Source organism: Stenella coeruleoalba, assembly GCF_951394435.1.
Source record: "Stenella coeruleoalba genome assembly, chromosome: X".
Classification (NCBI taxonomy): domain Eukaryota; kingdom Metazoa; phylum Chordata; class Mammalia; order Artiodactyla; family Delphinidae; genus Stenella; species Stenella coeruleoalba.
The window spans coordinates 38598405-38616621 of record NC_137152.1 but is presented as its reverse complement, the minus strand read 5'-3'; the positions used below and the strand labels follow the sequence as shown (position 1 = coordinate 38616621).

The 18217-nt window shown below is 42.6% G+C and overlaps 1 protein-coding gene across 2 annotated transcripts; it reads right to left on the bottom strand.

Moving 5' to 3' along the window:
* Positions 1–10583: 10583 nt before the first annotated feature.
* PAGE4 (PAGE family member 4) lies at positions 10584–15678 on the bottom strand. Of its 2 annotated transcripts, none has more exons than XM_079910799.1 (5): positions 15599–15678; positions 14376–14461; positions 13777–13882; positions 12184–12294; positions 10584–11024 (listed from the first exon to the last, which is right to left on the bottom strand). In XM_079910799.1, exons 2-5 carry the CDS (start codon positions 14451–14453, stop codon positions 11008–11010), a joined length of 312 nt encoding a protein of 103 aa, XP_079766925.1. In that variant the 5' UTR covers positions 14454–14461; positions 15599–15678; the 3' UTR covers positions 10584–11007. The 2 variants fall into 2 exon arrangements, with proteins under 2 accessions (XP_079766925.1, XP_079766924.1); XM_079910798.1 differs by lacking the exon at positions 15599–15678 and adding an exon at positions 15096–15174.
* Between the last annotated feature and the right edge of the window lie 2539 nt (positions 15679–18217).

The following is an 18217-nucleotide window of genomic DNA, read 5'->3' as shown; positions in this document are numbered from 1 at the left end:
TTACATACTGAGTCCCTCGAATCCTTCTAGTGAATCCACTGAATGTGTGGGTGGTCTTGGGGACCCCCAAAATGTTGAGGGATGACAGGTGGCATTTTGAGTGGCCAGGAAGTTCCAAAGGGCTATAGAAGATGGGATCTGAAGGCAGACCTTTACATTCCATGTCTCACTCAGGGCTGGTGACTGGTAGAGGCAGGGGCCCTGCACGACTGGTTTCTCTGTTGCCGAGCAACAGTGGTATTTTCCAGAGCAAAGGGGGGGGGGCGGGGGTCCAAACAGGAAGGGCTATGATCCACCACAGCAGAGGTACACCTGCTCCCTCTGCTGGTCTGTGCCTTTCAACAGCCTCAACCAGAGATGGGGACTCACCACTCAGTGATGAGTAGAGCAAATCCCATTTGAAGCCACTGGCTAAGCCTAGCACTGGATGTCAAAGTTCAATTCCAACAGGTCTTCAGACCCAGCCAACTTGAGCAATTCCACTGCATACTGCATGCATTCCTCCTGGAAATATGTTTTTTTAAGGAATCAACTCCCATTTATTCAACTAATTTTTCACAAGCGTGCCAAAGAAATTCAATGAAAAAAGAATAATCTCTTCAACAAGTGAGGCTGGACAATTGACATATGGAAAAAAAGTGAACCTCAATTACCTGGGTTTGCCAGCCTCCACGGAAATATGTTCTGAGAGCAGAATTTTTTCAAGAAAGTACCTAGTTGGACAGTAAAATCTGGTGGCACACACTTGATTGTCCTTTTCCTCTGAATGGAGACACTGAATGTGTCTGCTTGGGCAGAACCCTCCTGGAGGGGAATCAGAAACCTTATGTGAACCTACAGTTTGGTGTGAGTGAAGCTACCTCTCTCTGGATCTCCCTTATCTAACAAGATATCCCCAAGACAGCATCTTTCAGGCCTCTGCTGAGATTACGAGCCCTAAGTCACTGAAAATTTACAACTCATAAGGAAAGTGGCCAGCTTAATTTGTTCCTTCATTGCATCGTTCCTTTAATCATGTATGGAAGCACTGAGCTAGCTACTAGGGATACAGTGGTAAACCAGGCAGACATGGTCCCTGCCCCCATGGAGGGCCCAGCCTAAAAGAACCATCCCATCTGGTCTCACCATGGTCTGCCCCCTGGATAATCAGTATGGACTCTGACCACAGACTCAGGCAGACCTAAATTCCTGGTAGTGCCTGGACCATATCTAGAACCTGTTGCTAGACAGGAAGGGACATGGGTTTCTGAAGTACACACACTCAATATCCTCTCCCTAGGGACAGAGCATCACCCCCCGCCCCCGCCCTATCCAGCCTCTTCTGAAAAGCCTTTCTAAACTTGCAGAATCTCCACACTAAGAGTTCTGCCTCCGTAAGGTGGAAACCAGAAGTCAGCCGAGGGAGAGGTGTGAGCCCTGGGCTCCACTGATCAGATGTTCCCCATCAAGACTTCAGGTCAGGACTTCCCTGGTGGTACAGTGGTTAAGAATCCGCCTGCCAATGCAGGGGACACCAGTTCGATCCCTGGGCCAGGAAGATCCCACATGCCACGAAGCAACTAAGCCTGTGTGTCACAACTACTGAGCCTGCACACCCTAGGGCCCACAAGCCACAACTACTGCTCCCACATGCTGCAACTACTGAAGCCCACATGCTCTAGGGCCCGTGTGTAGCAACTACTGAGTCCAAGTGCTGCAACTACGGAAGTCCATGTGCCTGGAGCCCGTGTTCCGCAACAAGAGAAGCCACCACAATGAGAAGGCCACACACCGCAACAAAGAGTAACCCCTGCTAACCGAAACTAGAGAAAGCCCATGCGCAGCAACAAAAACCCAATGCAGCTAAAAAAAAAAGACTTCAGGTCAGCTAGAGATTATCATACTAAGTGAAGTAAGTCAGAGAGAGTAAGACAAATACCACATGATATCACTTACATGTGGAATTTAAAATATGACACAAATGAACTTATCTAAGAAACAGAAACAGACTCACGGACGTAGAGAACAGACTTGTGGTTGCCAAGCGGGAGGGGTGAGAGAGGGAAGGATTGGGAGTTTGGGATTAGCAGATGCAAACTACTATATATAAAATAGATAAACAACAAGGTCCTACTGTATAGCACAGGGAACTATATTCAATATCCTGTGATAAACCATAATGGAAAAGAATATAAAAAAGAATACATATATGTATAACTGAATCACTTTGCTGTACACCAGAAACTAACACAATGTTTTAAGTGAACTATTCTTCAATAATTTTTTTAAAAAAAGACTTCGGGTCAGGAGAGAGAAACAAGTAAGGAGATAATCATCCAGTGGAATCCATGCCTGGTGAAATGGTAGAGCATGGCTGAGAGATGCTGAGTTTCCACAAGCAACTGTAGTAGATGTTCCAATGGCACAGTCCTGGGTTCAGCCTCAGCAGTACCTGTCCCCAGAGGAGGTGGATTGCACCAACTTCTGACTGCCTAGCCCCCAAGCGAGATAGTCTCACCTGTTGGAGATTTCCTTGTACTCTACCTAATAGCAGTTTTAAAAAATCCCTTTTCTACCTGAAGAAGCCAGAATGGGTTCTGTCACTTGCAACTAAGAAGGTTGATGGATAAAGAGAGGCTTGAAAACGAACAGAAAACCAGTCAATGCGCTGTTTCTCATCGACACTTTCAGGGCTGGGAATCCAAATGGGAAGCAATAAGTAGAGGACAATAAGTCTCATCTAGCTACCTATTTAGAAAGTTGTTTGTTTGTTTATACTCTTTTTCAATTTTAAAAGTCATAGGTCCGCCACCCTCACTAAGGCCAGAACTCATACACTCACCTACCCAAAGCGTTGAGAAGATGCTTCTTATTGGCATTGACATTCCTGCATGGCATACACTGACCACAAGGTGGCAAAAGAGATTATCACATCCAGCCATCCTGTCGTCCTCCGCATCATTATTGCACTAAAGAGAACATTTATTGAGCACCTAGTATGTGCCAGGAACTGTTCCAAGGGGTTGAATGCATTTAGTAATTTACCCCTCACAGTAATGCTGTGAAATAGGTACCATTTCACATGTGAGGAAACAGGTATGTAGATATGTCTGTGTGTCTGTCTATCCTCTAGCTCATCTTTTATTTATCTATCTATATATCATTTATCTATATCCATTTTCTATCATCTGTATTTACAGATCAATTTATCATCTATATCTTTTGATTTAAAGTTTTCTTTATTATAAAAGTAACACATGCTCATAGTAAAAATATTCAAACGATAATGATTGGTAAGAATTTTTAAACTCTCCTCTTCTCCCTTCCAACCACCCCAGTTACACTGCCTAGTGATAACTACTGTTAACAGTTTCTTGTGTTCTTGTCCATAAATTTACATAGAAATGAAAATTATGTACTCTTCCATAATCATATACAATGAATATGCAAGCATATTTTTATGTATATCCTGCACACACACATACACGGAACCATATCCCACACTGCTCTACAGCATGTACCTCTGTTTAGCACCTCATCCTGGACATCAGATGCAAGCTGAGGCCACTGTTCCTAAGGACCTTGGGTGTGACACTGGCTGCACTCTCCCGTGCACTAGAGAGCAAGTAGTGTGGTCTGGTGTGCTAGAGCCCCAGGTGAGAGTGAGTATTGGAGAGGAAGGGAGTTGACAGGCAGCAGGGTGTGGGGAGATGTGATGGGGTGTGAGGCAAGTCTGTGAGTGGATCACAAGTGGCTGGCCCTCACTTCTAGTGTAGTTGGGCCTCTATCCCTGGTCCTAGAAAAATTCACGTTTGGATACAACCAACATTCACTGTGCCTTTAGAACAGGCCTAGCTCTTTCCTTTGCACACTGCCATTTTTCATCTCATTTAATCTCTGTGGAATCCCTGTGAGGTAGGAATTATCTCTAGTTTACAGGCAAGAAAGCTGACACTCAAAGAGGATCATCTACATATTACAGTTAGACACATAGCTTTTAAGTAGAACCACAAGCCAACTCAGTTCTTTGGATTCTCATTGAGGGCACTGTCCACTGCACTTCACGAAAGGCCTCTGGGGAGAGATTACCTTGTATCTCATGCGGTATTCCGGGAGTACAGGCTTTGTGCCCCCTTATACAACCCTGATTTTCCTCCCTTGTACTTCCCTTCATCCATGTATCCTCCCCCAGCCCTGTGGGGCCAGGGACGGAAGGGTAGCCAAGTCCAGAAACGCCCCTGGGGCTGGGCAATGGGCCCCCAGAGGCCGGGTCCTGAGGAGCGCTGGCAGAAGCTGTGATAGGCCATCATCTTTGAGACTGAGCATGTCCCCATCCCTGTCCCAGGCTCTCCGCCCACCCCAGGTTCTGCTCTGCCCCATAAGGATGAAGCCCCAGCTCCATTCTGGGACAGGCCTGGACCCCAGATCCAGAGGGGTAGAGCTCCCAAGGCCACCGGGCCCGAAGAGGCATGTCCCACGCCCATCTTATTGGTGCTCTGCACAGTCTGTGCCTGCTCCTCGCCTCCTCTTCACCTTTTCCTCGGGCTCCCAAGGCCAAGGGTGGGCTGAGGGTTTGGCAGCCAGCCTTTTGGCCCAGCAGACGCTGAGCCGCCCCGGGAGCAGTGGGAGGAACAAGGCACAACAAGGCCATGCCTGCTGCTGGCATCTCCCCTACAGCTGAGAGAGGGGCCTGAACTACAGGACACTGTCCCAAGACCCTCAAGCCGTAGCAGAGACCCGGGTCGGGCAGCAGGTGGGAGGGGCGGGGAAGCAGCTTCCATCTGTGGAGCTACCCGTGGGGGGAGTGGGCGGCCACGCGTCTGGGAAGCGCTGCTGCGCTGAGAGCTCCTGGCAGTGGGCAGCAGCACCAAGGGGCCCACGAAGACTGAGCCCAGGACAAGCGGCTTAGGTCTTGGGCAGTTGGGGGATGTTGGGAAGCGACCGCAGGTGCTGGTCCCGGGGAGTGCAGCCCAGGGCAGGCGTCAGCACAAGGCTCAGGAGAAGCAGATAGCCCATGCTCGAGAGCCAGGGAGACTGTTCCAGGAAGAGTCTGGCCCCTGAGTCCTGGTGAAAGCCGGCCTTGGCCCAGTACACACTGCACTGCCCGGCCCGGCCCGTGGGGCTGTGCTGCCTGATTACATTGTGGCAGAGTTCTCCCTGGTTAGCGCTGGATATCACCCCTCCACCTGGCCCCTTCCTCCAGGTAGGGGGATGTGCCTATGCCTCCTGGGGTCAGCAGCAGGAGGTGCTTGTCAGGAATCAGGAGCCCCTAAGGAGGATAGGATGCTGGTTCCCATCAGGTTGCCTCTGTACTGGTACTCCCAGGGTGCCGGGAGGGTTGCCACCCCTCAGGTGAGGTAGACAGACAGGGGGTGCCATATCCTGCATGCTCTGGGGTTTTGTTTCACACACCAGGTCAAGAGGAACAGAACCACCACAGCTGAGGTCCCAAGAGCTGCCCTGGTGCCTCCTCTTCCTAAGCCTACTCTTGCTTCAATTTCTTGAAGCACCCCAGCATCTTTCCAACAAATGCCTGCCCTTTGTGGCCTGCAATGAAACACTAAAATTGGTTCCCTGCTTTCATGAGGCACCAGGTTAATGGACTCTTCCCATCCATCTGGTATTTCTCTCCTGCCCCCAGAGGACCCATACAGAAACTGAGCATAGCATCCAGGTCATATTAGGTTTCCTTGTATCTTACAGCAATCCAGTGCGTGGTGATGGATTGGGAGGTGTAAAAACCTGAAGGAAGGACCAGTATCAGTGCTAGGTTACCCTAAAGACCAACTAAGCAAGTGTTTAGCTCACCAGCAGGAAGGGGGCTCCCAGCAATGAGAAAGAGATTGTTAGAAACATTTGATACTTGAATTTGATATTCAAAGAAACAGCAAAATCAACATCATGGGGGAAATATAAAAACTTTACCATCAATTTTTATCATGAAATGTATTGATACATGGCAAGTGTAAATGAGAGCACTCCATAATCTTTCTGAGCCTCAGAGCCTCTAAGGATCTTCATGTGACCCTGGCAGAATGTCTTCAGGCCTGGCTGTACCCTGGCCAAGGAGGGGAATCAAATGAGAGCTCCTGCTTCCCCTGATAGGGGTTCATGTGCACCTCAGAACACAAGATGGCTGCAAAGTAAGTGACCACAAGCTTCTCTCTGAAAATATTTTAAATTTAACAAAAGATTTTTATTACTTTAGAAAAGCAAATATAACCATGGTTAAAATTCAAAAATCATAACAGGGTATAAAGGGAAAAGTAGAAGTCCTCCTGTCTGCTTTCTAATCTTACCCATTCCTCTACTCAGAGAAATTTACATAGCCTTCATGTTACTGTGGAAAGGTGTCCTGTTCCTATCCAAAGCCAACCCCTCCAATCGTGCTTGGATCCCTCCCCTATGGCCTTATCCTTCCATCCTCTACTGGACCATTCTCACCAGCACACAAACATGCCTTCATATCACTCTACAAAAAAATAATCCCCCCTTGACCTTGTGCCGGCCTCCCGGCTAAACTTCCATTTCCTTCTTCTTTACCATCAAAACTCCTCAAAGTACATTTCTATAACATCAACAAAACCAAAAGACAACCTACTGAATGGGAGAAAATATTTGCAAATGATATGACTGATAAGGAATTAATATCCAAAATACATAAACAGCTCATACAACTCAACATTAAAAAAAGAAATAACCCAATTAAAAAATGAGCAGATCTAAATAGACATTTCTCCAAAGAAGACCTACAGATTTGTAACAGGCACATGAAAAGATGCTCAACATCACTAATTATTAGAGAAATGCAAATCAAAACAATGAGTTATTAACTCACACCTATCAGAATGACTGTCATCAAAAAGACCACAAATAACAAATGTTGGCAAGGATGTGGAGAAAAAGGAACCCTCTTTCACTGTTGGTGAGAATGTAAATTGGTGCAGCCATTACGGAAAACAGTATGGAGGTTCCTCAAAAAACTAAAAATAGACCTACTATATGATCCAGCAATCCTGCTCTTGGGTATTTAACAGAGAAAAATGAAAACACTAATTAGAAAAGACACATGCACCCCAATGTTTATAGTAGTATTATTTACAATAGCTAAGATACAGAAGCAAACTAAGTGTCCATCAACAGATGAATGGATAAAGAAGATGTGGTATATAATTACAATGGAATATTACTCAGCCATAAAAAAGAATGAAATCATGTCATTTGCAGCAACATGGATGGACTTGGAGGGTATTATTCTTAGTGAACTAAGTCAGACAGAGAAAGACAAATGCTGTATGATATCACTTATAGTTGGAATCTAAAAACTACAACAAACTAGTGAATATAACAAAACAGAAACAGAGTCACAGACACAGAACTAATGGTTACCAGTGGGGAGAGGGAAGTGGGAAGGGGCAAGATAGGGGTAGGATATTAAAAGATGTTGATTACTATGTATAAGATAAATAAGCTACAAGGATATATTGTACAGCACAGGGAATATAGCCAATATTTTATAACTATAAACAGAGTATAACCTTTAAAAATCATCAATCACTATGTTGTACACCTCAAACTTACATTGTACATCAACTGTACCTCAATAAAAAATATGTTTCTATAATTACTATCTCCACTTGCTCACCTCCCATTCTCACTTAATCCTCTTCAGTCAGGCTTTTCTCTCTATAACTCCCACTAAAATGGCTCTTATCAAGGTCTCTGGTGACATGTCTTGCCAAACTAACCATAAATTTCCTTATACCTTTCTTGCATGACCTCTCACCAGCATTTCAAATTGTTGACCATTTATTATTCCCTTAAACACTTTATTTCCTTTAGATTTTGATACCCCACCTAGTTTCTTCCTACCTCTCTGGCAGTCCTTTTTCTCAATCCTTTTCTTTGTAGGTTCTACCATTTGTAGAGTGCTCCAAGGCCCTGCCCATGGCTCTATTCTCTCTATGTAATCTCTCCCTAGATGAGTTCCTGTGGACTCATAGCTTCAAATGCTATCTATAACCTTAATGAATTTCAAAGTTACTAAATTCATCATATCCAAATGCCTACTGACAACAGGACAACAAGACAATAGGCAATAAGTAACACATTTTAAAGAGCAGGAGATAATACGTCTCCTCACCTTGCTAGCCTAGCCAGTCTACATAAAGACGAGTAGAAGTTTGAAAAGTCCTTAAACAGGGATTTGTTGAAATAAAATACCTAAATTGTGAGTTGTCAACTTGGTGAGGGCTGATGTGAAATGAATCCTCTCTACACTAAGTTGGAGGGAGGGTAAATTACCCACCCCATCTGAAACCAAATGAATTGGGATCCAAGAGATACACTGAAAGACATTTGAAATATATTTAAAAGGGAAGGCTGGCATCCCACCAGCTGTATGCTCACTGAGTTGTAGAAAATCAGAAACCCATTCTAGTGCTGCAACCAGAATGAAATGTGATGACCAAGTTTTTAGAGCTTGAAGTATATCCCCTGGAAACAGGAACCTGGTTTTAGCCTAGAGAAGTTTCAGGGAGAAAGGCTTGTAGAGCTGCCAGTGACAGCTGGGAGAAAAGAAACCACAGCCTAGGAACATGCTCTACTACCACTATGTGGGTATGGCAAGAATGAACTAGTTTCCTATAGGCCAAGTGGAGGCTGAGGAAGGCAGCAAGACTTGAGCCATTGCCCAAGGGTTCCTTGCCTTGTCAGGGCAAGGGGACCACAGCACTAAAATCTTGTGAGGTGTAGGAGCAGGATAGGAACATGAAGTTAGGCAGAGTACACCACTCACATTCAACAACTGAATACACATTCTTTTTAAGCACGTATGGAATTTTTTACAAAAATTGACCATATGCTGGGTCATAAAACACATCTCAACAAATTCCAAAGAACTGAAATACAGTGTATATCCTCTCACACATAATTGCACTGAAAGGAGTATGTATTGAATATGTTGTTGAATACAGAGTTTTATATATTTCCATTAGATAAAATTTGTTAATTACGACGTACAAATCTTACATATCCTTACTGATATCGCCTTGTGGTTTTGCCAATTTTTCCATCACATTTTGAAGCCGTGCTATTAGGTTCATATTTAAAACTGTTAAATCTTCCTGATAAATTCAATTTTTCTATACGAGGTATCCCTTATTTCTAGAAATGCCTATTTATCTCAAAGCCTATTTTTAGTTATTCTGTGTAGAATATCATTTGCCCATCCTTTTATTTTCAACTTTTCTGAATTCTTATGTTTTAGCTGTATCTCTTCTAAACAGTTATATCAGTTATTTGTGCTGCATAACAAAAAGTTAGAAAGTGCTCAAATGTTTAAAAGTTAAGAAATACACTTAGAAGTAATCCAAAGTCCAAAGAAATCAGAATGAAAATTAGAACATACTTTGAGTTGAGTAACAAAAATACTACATATCAAAACTTGTGAGATGAAGCTAAAGCCCTATTTAGAGAAAATATTATAATTTTAAAGTATATCTTTAAAAGGCTGAAAATTAATGAGCCGAACATCTTAAGGAGTTAGAAAAAGAACAGCAGATTAAATAGAGAAAGAAGAAAAGAAATAATAAAGCTGAGAAATGAAACAGAATAGGGTCAACATAGCCAAAAATTGGTTTTATTGAAAAGACTAGAAAAAAAATCAGTAAACCTCTGGTGAGGCACAATTTATCAGTACTAAGAATGAAAATGGCAGTATCATTACAGATTCCGCAGACATTAAGAGGATAATGACAGGACATTATGGACAACTTCGTGTAATGAAAATTTAGATAACATAGCCAAAATCCTATAAAAATAAAACTTACCCAAACTGACTGAAGAATAGAAAATAAGATATCGATTCATTAATTAAAAACTGTCCTAAAAAGAGAACTCCAGGCCCAGATGGCCTCACTGACAAATTCTATCAAACATTTAAGAAATATTTCCAATGTTAGATGAATTCTACCAGGAAATAGAAAAAGAAGCTATCTACATCAACTCAATTTATAAAGCTAGAATAACCCTTGATATCAAAACTCAATATGGAGGGACTTCCCTGGTAGTCCAGTGGTTAAGACTCTGTGCTCCCAATGCAGGGGGCCCGGGTTTGATCCCTGGTCAGGGAACTAAATACTGCATGCCGCAACTAAAGATCCCGCGTGCCACAACTAAGACCTGGTGCAGCCTAATAAATTAATTAATTAATTTTTAAAAAAACAATACAGAGAGTACATTAAAAAATTATGGGCCAATCTAACTCATAAACAAAGATGCAAAAATCCTAAACAAAACATTAGGAAAAGGAATCCAATGATACAGAAAAAGGACAATATATCATGACTCAAATTGGGTTTTTTTTCTAGGAATGCCACATTAACAGATTAATGGAGAAACATCGTAAGATTGCCTCAATAGATGAGGAATGAGTGTTTGATAAAATTCAACAAATATTCATGGTAAGTACTCTTAGCAAACTAGGAATACAAAGGAACTTCCTTAATCTAATAGAAGAGATCTAATAAAAACCTGTAGTATACATCACAGTGAAATGCTGAAAGTTTTCCCTTTGAGGTCAGGAATATGACAAAGATGTCTACTGTCATTGCTTCTATTCAACACTGTACTGAAAGGGTCCAGCCGGTGTCATAAGGTAAGGCAACAAAAGGTAGAAAGATTTAAAAGGAAGAAACAAAACTGTCATTATTTGCATACAGTATGATTGGGTATGTAGAAAATCCAAAAGAATGTAGACATAAACTGTTAGTATAAGTTTAGCAAAGTTGCCAGACATAAAATCATTATACAAAAATAAATAGCACTTCTACAGACCAGCTCTAAACATAACATGAAGAGTCTTTTGAGATACCACTTACAATAGTATCAAGTTCCTAGGAATAGACTGAACCAAAGATGTGCATGATTTCTTCCGAGAAAACTGTAAAACTTTATTGAGAGAATTTAACAAGCCAAATTATCAATATAACAACAGCATTTATGGCTTCAGCTTGTCTTCTTTTTAACTTATGACTGTCCATCACCTAAAACATAAACATAACAGTTGTACATTACTTAGCAGAACTTTACTTAGACAATAAAAAAGGTACACAAAGCACACTACAGTTTTGGTTTTATAACATGAAACTAAAACCAGAACCCTGACAACTGCACAGGCTTCTATGCTACATGTACATTTTCAGGCATATGAGCACTAATTTTTTAATGCATCATTCTTTTTGGTGGTATGAAGAAACATAGATTCCTCAAGCCCAGAACAAATTAAATCCTATGAGCCTATTTAAAGATAATTTAAGTAGAGAACAAAAACTGCCAGTGATTTCAGTTAAAATAAAATCAACCTAACAAAAACTCCAAGAGGTAAAACAAGCAAGCAAACCCAGTGTTATTCAAATGCATCGACTTTAAGTATCCTTCTAATTACATATATTAGTTCAAATAATAATGTCATACTTGGAACTGTTCAAAGAGAAGACAAAGAACAGCATTCCATTTGGTTTGTCTCTTTTGTGCAAAAGTACTTCAATGATCCAGCTCAACCTTTATATGGCCTATATATAGAAAGGTGGCATTTGTTCCATTCACACTTGTTGTCCTGGAGTAAGCAGTAGTGGCCCTCCCTTTAACTCTCAAAAGTATCCCAGTTTGGATGATAAAAATTACACGGTCACACTAGTTTTAAGCCACGACCATCATATATGACATTAAAATGTGAGGAAAAATACTACCATTTCTCAGCCTGGCTCACAATTTCAAAAACAACAACAACAAACGAACCTGGAAAAGCCCAAACATACAGATCCATATGATTTTTTGGCATCTAAAAGATAGTGATTTTTGAGAAACAGTTCTGGCAAATTCAAAACCAAAACATCAATACTATTGTATTGTTTAGATACCCAATTAGCACTGGGGTACGTTAATTTATGTACTTTAAAAAGTATTTGATCATTTGCCTTGGGTTTTAAAGGACTTCTACTCCAAAGTAATAATACTTTCATGTTTTATAATTCAACAATATGGACTTGACAATTCATTTCTTCCTGATACTGTCTTTGAATCAAGCATTTGGTGTCAGAACTACCTTTCAAATAATCTGTGTGTGTGCGATTTGCTACTAAAGTATAAAAATATTGTAGAAAACAACTACTCCATGACTTGCAATCTTAATAGATAACATACCTGCTTCTGGAATTTTAGCAGGCACTAGATTAGGTGGAATCTTCCCCTTCACATCAGGGTCATTCCCGTGCTCACCCCCAGTCTTTTCCAGACCCATTTCCTGGCTTGCACCTTCCAATTAAGGTTGATATAAATAGACAGTTATTAATATAAGTGGTAAACCATAAATTAATGTTATTAAATAAAGCACTGTAGGTTAGTATTATAATAAATGTGATGCATAAGAATGCAATGAGCACTAAAGAGTTTTTTGCTAGAAAATGAAGTTGTGTTTCTCATATATTACCTCCTCTATGAAGCATGTTTCTTTCTAAAACTGTTTAAAACAAACTTAGTTGTCACGTTTGTAACCTATATACACATGTATAATTGCACTTATCTCATCAGATCAGCTATTTGTTTACGTGAATTTCTCTGACAAGAGAAACTCAAGATAGAAGTTGTGAACTCAAGACAGAAATCATTCTCATTTGTATTTACATCCTTAGCACCTAGTACATTACCTGCCACCAAGCAGGTCTCAATAAATGAGTGAAAAAAAAGTCTTTAAAAATAGCAAGATGAGACAAACCCAAACTGAAGAAAATTTTACAAAACACCCGGTTTGGACTCCAAAAGATGTCAATCTTTTGGACAAAGAAAGACAAAGAAATATTGAGGTACACTTCCAGGTTAAAGGAATCCAAAGAGAGGTGACAACTAAATGCAACAGGTAGTCTTGGATTGGATCCTGGATCAGGAAAAAATAATGCTATAAAAAACATTACTAGACCAACTGACCACATATTAGATAATCATGTTTTCTCAATGTTAAATTTCCTGCATTTGATCACTGTACTGGGTTATGTAAGAGAATACCCTTGATTTTAGGAGGCACTTATTGAATTACGTAGCGAGTGAAGAGTTGTATTTGAAATTTACTCTCAAATGGTTTGGCAATAAAAATATGTATGTTAATACCTAAAGCAAGGACACTATATGGCAAAATATTAGCAATTGCTGAATCAAGGTAAAGAGGATACAGAAGTACACTGTGCTTTCTTATAACTTTTCTGTACTTTTAAAAACTTTTCTAAGTAAAAAGTTAAAAAGAATATGTGACAACTAAATTATGGCTCAGGAAGACAAAAATATTGAAGACTTTAACAGCAACTAGGAAAGGATTTAATTTTTTATTTCTCTGCACTATGAAAAAATTTTGAAATTACAATGTAAGAGCTAACCAGAATATATCTAGGTTTGCTCAAACTTTTGATGCAATGACTTAACCCTGAAAACAACATTCCAAAAAGATCAAGTTTAACTAGAAAAATAGTGTATAATTTTGTCTACATTTAATGTTTCTTCCTTTGATTTGCTAATTTAGAGCCTTGGCAAGGACTGTATTTTCCAAGAATGTCAAGTAATTTAAAACATAGGTGGGTAAAATGCTGAAAGAGGGAAAACTTATCACAGAGAGGGACTGCAGTCAGCTGCAAACTATATCTTTCCCTTACCAAACAGGTTTCCAGCCAATTTTCAGGGAACCCTTCATACCTGTTACTAGTATAGCATCATAAATGAAATACAAATTGTCTCTCCATCCCCCTTTACCTTGAACCACAGATGTTCCTCCTTCTTTCTCTTGTCCAGGTTCAATATCCACATTCCCAGTTGGTGGTTCCTTTTGTTGAGATTTTTTGCCACCTAGTTTTGGGGCCTTGGGAGAGGGTAGGTGCAAATAAGAAGTATTGTTATTAATACTATAACAAGAGAAGGCACAAATATACATACTACATGGACGTAACTAATCACCAATCTGAAGAGGCTTTTCCTATATCTTTGTCCATAAGTACTCTTAATAAAGTTACTCTTCCTATATAGAAAATAATCTAAGAAAGGAGTTATCTGCAAGGACCAATAATTCTGGAAACCATTTTCATCTTTTCTGGGCTGTGTGTTATTTGTTAATTAATAAGCACAACAAGGAAGTCATAGAGGTGATTTCCAGGCTCATATCAATATACACATCCAGGCAATGTCAGAATATAAGTCTACTTGCTCAATGTCTCAGTCATGAGATTCATTTTTCAACCATTCAACCATTCTCAGCAAGATAGCCCTTTATACAACAGATCTAAATTGGTTCAACAACTTTTTCGATTTTCTTTTATTAATTTCTGTCAAGGGAAGTAAGATATTAAAGCACTCACAACCACAGGTTCAACCGTATTGGAAGACTCTTGACCATCTCCCCTTCCTCTAGATCTTGATCTTACTCGTCCACTCATATTTCACACTGAAAGTAGAAAATGGTGAACTGAAGAATGTAATTTAAAAAGACTATACTGAACTATTACCATGCTGACTGGAAATTCTTTTTTACATCTGGTGAGATTTCCAAAGTGAGTCTTGAATTAATAATAACTGCCTGCTTGCCAATAACATCAAATAAGGCTGTCAGCAAACCCCTCTGTTTCTCTCACAGCCAATTTGGCAGAGAAGGGACCTTCAAGTACTTGACTGAAAAAAAAAAAAAAGGTACGACTTAAGAGATTCAGTTTCACTCACGAACTCTCCAATACGGAGAGATTTTGTAATATACAGCCACGCCCAGCTTCCCACTGCTGACTCTGGATTCTGTGCTGGTCTGCAGTTCCAGGGCCTCCAGGACCCAGATACCGCAAATAACGCCGCCATGACTCGCTCTACCTTCATCTGAACCCCCTGACCTCCACCGCCCACCGCCCTCCCTTTCCTGCCACCAGGACAAGAGCTATGGTGGCCATGACACCTGTGGGGAGGACGACGACCTCGAGGACCTTCCTCCTCAAAGGCCATAGATCGCACCGCCTGACCCGCCCGAAGCCCGCTGGCTCCCCCTCACACACACGCACACTTAGACTCCAGGCAGGACAGATCTGTGGACCTACCTGGTGAGTTTCACCAGGCAGAGAGAACCGAGACGTTAAGACGCAACCTTTACAGCTACGCACGCAAACTGCACAAGGGCCGCCGGGAAGGCGCGCAGCCCTGGGCATGCGCACTGCGTCTCGCGTGTGCCGCGTGGGCTTTCCTCGCCCTCCCACGGACCAAGGAGTCCCGGATGTGTGGTCTGTCTGCAGTTCTGGTGCCTCCAAGGCTCAGACACCTCAAGTAGTGGCCCCAAGCCTTGCTCTACTTTCAACTGCCCCACTCCCCTCTGTGGCCCACCGTTCTCCATTGCTCCGCCCCACCGCAAAGGGCCATAGCCACGATGCCTGTAGAGAGCAAGACAACGACCTCAAGGACCTTCCTCCCGGGGGGCCAAGTATCGCGCTGCACCCACCCACCCGAATCCCGCTGGCTCACACTTATTAACATCTATTCACACACCAGCTGTGACACAGCTGAGAGCCTGGTGGAGAATCAGAAAGGAAATGAAAATGCTACCTACCTTTCTTTGCCACTTAAACGCGACTTCTGCGGAGTCGTCTCCACCTGCCAAGCCCAAGCCTCGGAGGTAAGCAAGGTAACTCCCACACGCAGACGCAGTAATGTGTGTGTCACGTGGGCTGTGGTTGCAGCCCTCTCTGACCAGGTAGAGGCTCCGCCCTGCCTGGAAGAGAGTGTTGCTTCCCAGTCCCAAAAGGGACTTTGTCTTTCCCTTCTCCACACCAAAAATCTTTCAGTTCTTCTGTGTCTAGAACGTTCCAAGCCCTGATTGAACTCTCCAAATTCTTCTCTCAGTGAGGCTGCTTCAGTGGCTTTCAAGAGAGTCCTTAGTCTCCCCAGAGATGAGTGAAAGCTTTTAGGGTCTGAAAGAGTACAAAGGCATTTTTAAGCATGAGAGGGATCCAGAAAATGTAAAGAAAAGGATTAATAAATCCAAATACATAAGCCTTAAAACATCCTGTGACCCAACATTTCTACTTCTAGAACTTTATGTTAAGGTAACTATATTGGATGTGAACAAACATTTAGATACATGGGACTTCCAAAGCAGCTTATTTTATAAAAGCATGGTCATGGACTTGCTATAGAAGTAAACCGAGGCACGTTTGAAATATGGCTGTCCATCAAAACGAATGCTGAATGTTTGCTGTCATAGTGGTGCTGCTCACGGTGTTATTAACTAGAAACAGCCGGTTATGGGGCATTGCGTATGTGCGGCATGATTCCAGAAGAAGTGGGAGGCTTTGGAAAAGTTCACCAGCACGACCACACCACCAACCCTCCTCTCAGATAGTAAATATGCTTTGTTTTCCTGAAGTCAGGAGCTTCCAGGGCTCCAAAGACATCTGGTTTTCCAAGGGTAACCCAGCAGATAAAATGCAGCCCTCAGGGTTGTAGGTCTTCTGCACCTGGTGCACCTCAAAGGGTTTCGACATCACCTAGGTGGTCTGGTCCTCTGCTGTCAGGGAAGGGGTGGGGGGAGGGGAGGGGGAGGACAGCAGCCCACTGCTCCTGCTTTGGGCGAACAAAGGTAGGTGGGTACCTGCAGGACAGGAAGGAGTTTGCCCGGCCTTTCCCTACCCCTCCCCCCCTCATAAAAAACCCTTTTCTGTACTTGCATGTCCAGGACAGTTCCCAGGCCCTGCAGGTTACCTTTAGAGAAGCACATATTCTTTGAGAGTTAGAAAGATCCCTGTGGCAAAAATAGAATTGCCACATCCCTCCCTTTCTCCCTCCCTCTCCCCCATCCTCTCATACAGACAAGCTATGGAGTTAGAGCCAAGTATAAATATATAATTCTTCCTTGATCTCACCAATCAGGGATAACCAGTTTTAATATCTAGTCAGGAGCTGCTTCTACAACTCAGATTTTTATGTGTATGAAATAAAGATTTATTGAGAAGGACTGAGTTCACATTGTCTTTAATCAGCATAAACTGTGGGTACTAACCTCAGTCTGTTTCTCCTCATGTAAAGCACTTTAATTGGCTCTTAGTCATTTCTTCTAACCTCCTTGAAAGGCTATCTGCAGCCCAGCTCCCTGACCTTAGGGCTTTGTCTATATGCAGCAGCTATGTTCTCTGAGTAGGATCAAGTTTCTCCAGGACACTGCGAAAAAGTTGGAGGGAAGATGGGGTCCTTTCTGTGTGAGAGCTTGGAGTCTGAACTGAAGAAGCAACCCTGGCTTGCCCAGTGCCGCAAGCCTTCCTGGGTAACCTCATCCTCAGGTAGTATTAGTGCAGAGCATGTTCTCTCACCAAGGACAATTGGGTACTCCCAAGCCCTTGTTTGTATCATTGTGATGATTGTAGATATCACTTCATTTTGTTTTATGACACAAGTGATACCTGCTCCTTACAAATAATTCAGTCATGAAGAATTGGCCAGTGCCACTGTCTTTGACATTATTTAAATCCCAGAGTAAGTTCACCCAACTCTGGGTAGAATTAACGCTTGGTGATAATGGTGTTGCTAGGTCCACTGAGGGGGCCACAAGGCATCCCCTCCTGTCCCTCCACGCTCCCCTTCCTCACGTTAGCAGAAAAAAAAAAAGGATGTACCTTTTGTACATCCATTTGCCACAGAGATGATTATCAAGAGTGGGAACTGGCAGGTGTGCCCAGTGTGAAGTGGAGCAGGTGTCAAGGTCAAGGCCCAGGTGGTGCATGGGCCGAAGGTGAGCTCTGTGCAGACTGTTCAGAAACCCAATGGGAGAAGTATGGGAAATGCTACCTGGGCCAGCTGTGAACGGGACGCACAGGCACAAGGCTACGATGAAGCTGTGGTGAGGTGGCAGCTGTGGCTGTGCGGTGGGTGGGATGATGACTCGGCCCATTTCCAATACCTGGAGGAAGGAAAGATTCAGGGTTACATGCTGACCACAGGTGTGTGCTCCAGAGGGAGACGATGGTGGTCGGGAGTACTCTGGCCTTCTGGCCTCGGGTACCAGCCCTGTGGATCTGGGGATGGGCCGGACCTGGGAGAGTTACTGCCCGCAACCATCATCCTCACCTGAAGTTGGGGGAAATCCCAACAGCCAGCCTTGTAGAGAGAGAGCAGTAGAGAGTGCATGAGGGGTGTCTTTGTTGAGCCCCAACAGCTTGTGTAACCCATCCCCACC

Coding starts and splice junctions, on each gene's coding strand:
- PAGE4 (XM_079910799.1), bottom strand. CDS start 14,453: ATGAGTGGACGAGTAAGATCAAGATCTAGAGGAAGGGGAGATGGTCAA. Junction 13,883..14,375: donor ATACGGTTGAACCTGTGGTT/GTGAGTGCTTTA, acceptor CCCTCTCCCAAG/GCCCCAAAACTAGGTGGCAA. Junction 12,295..13,776: donor AGGAACATCTGTGGTTCAAG/GTAAAGGGGGAT, acceptor CTTAATTGGAAG/GTGCAAGCCAGGAAATGGGT.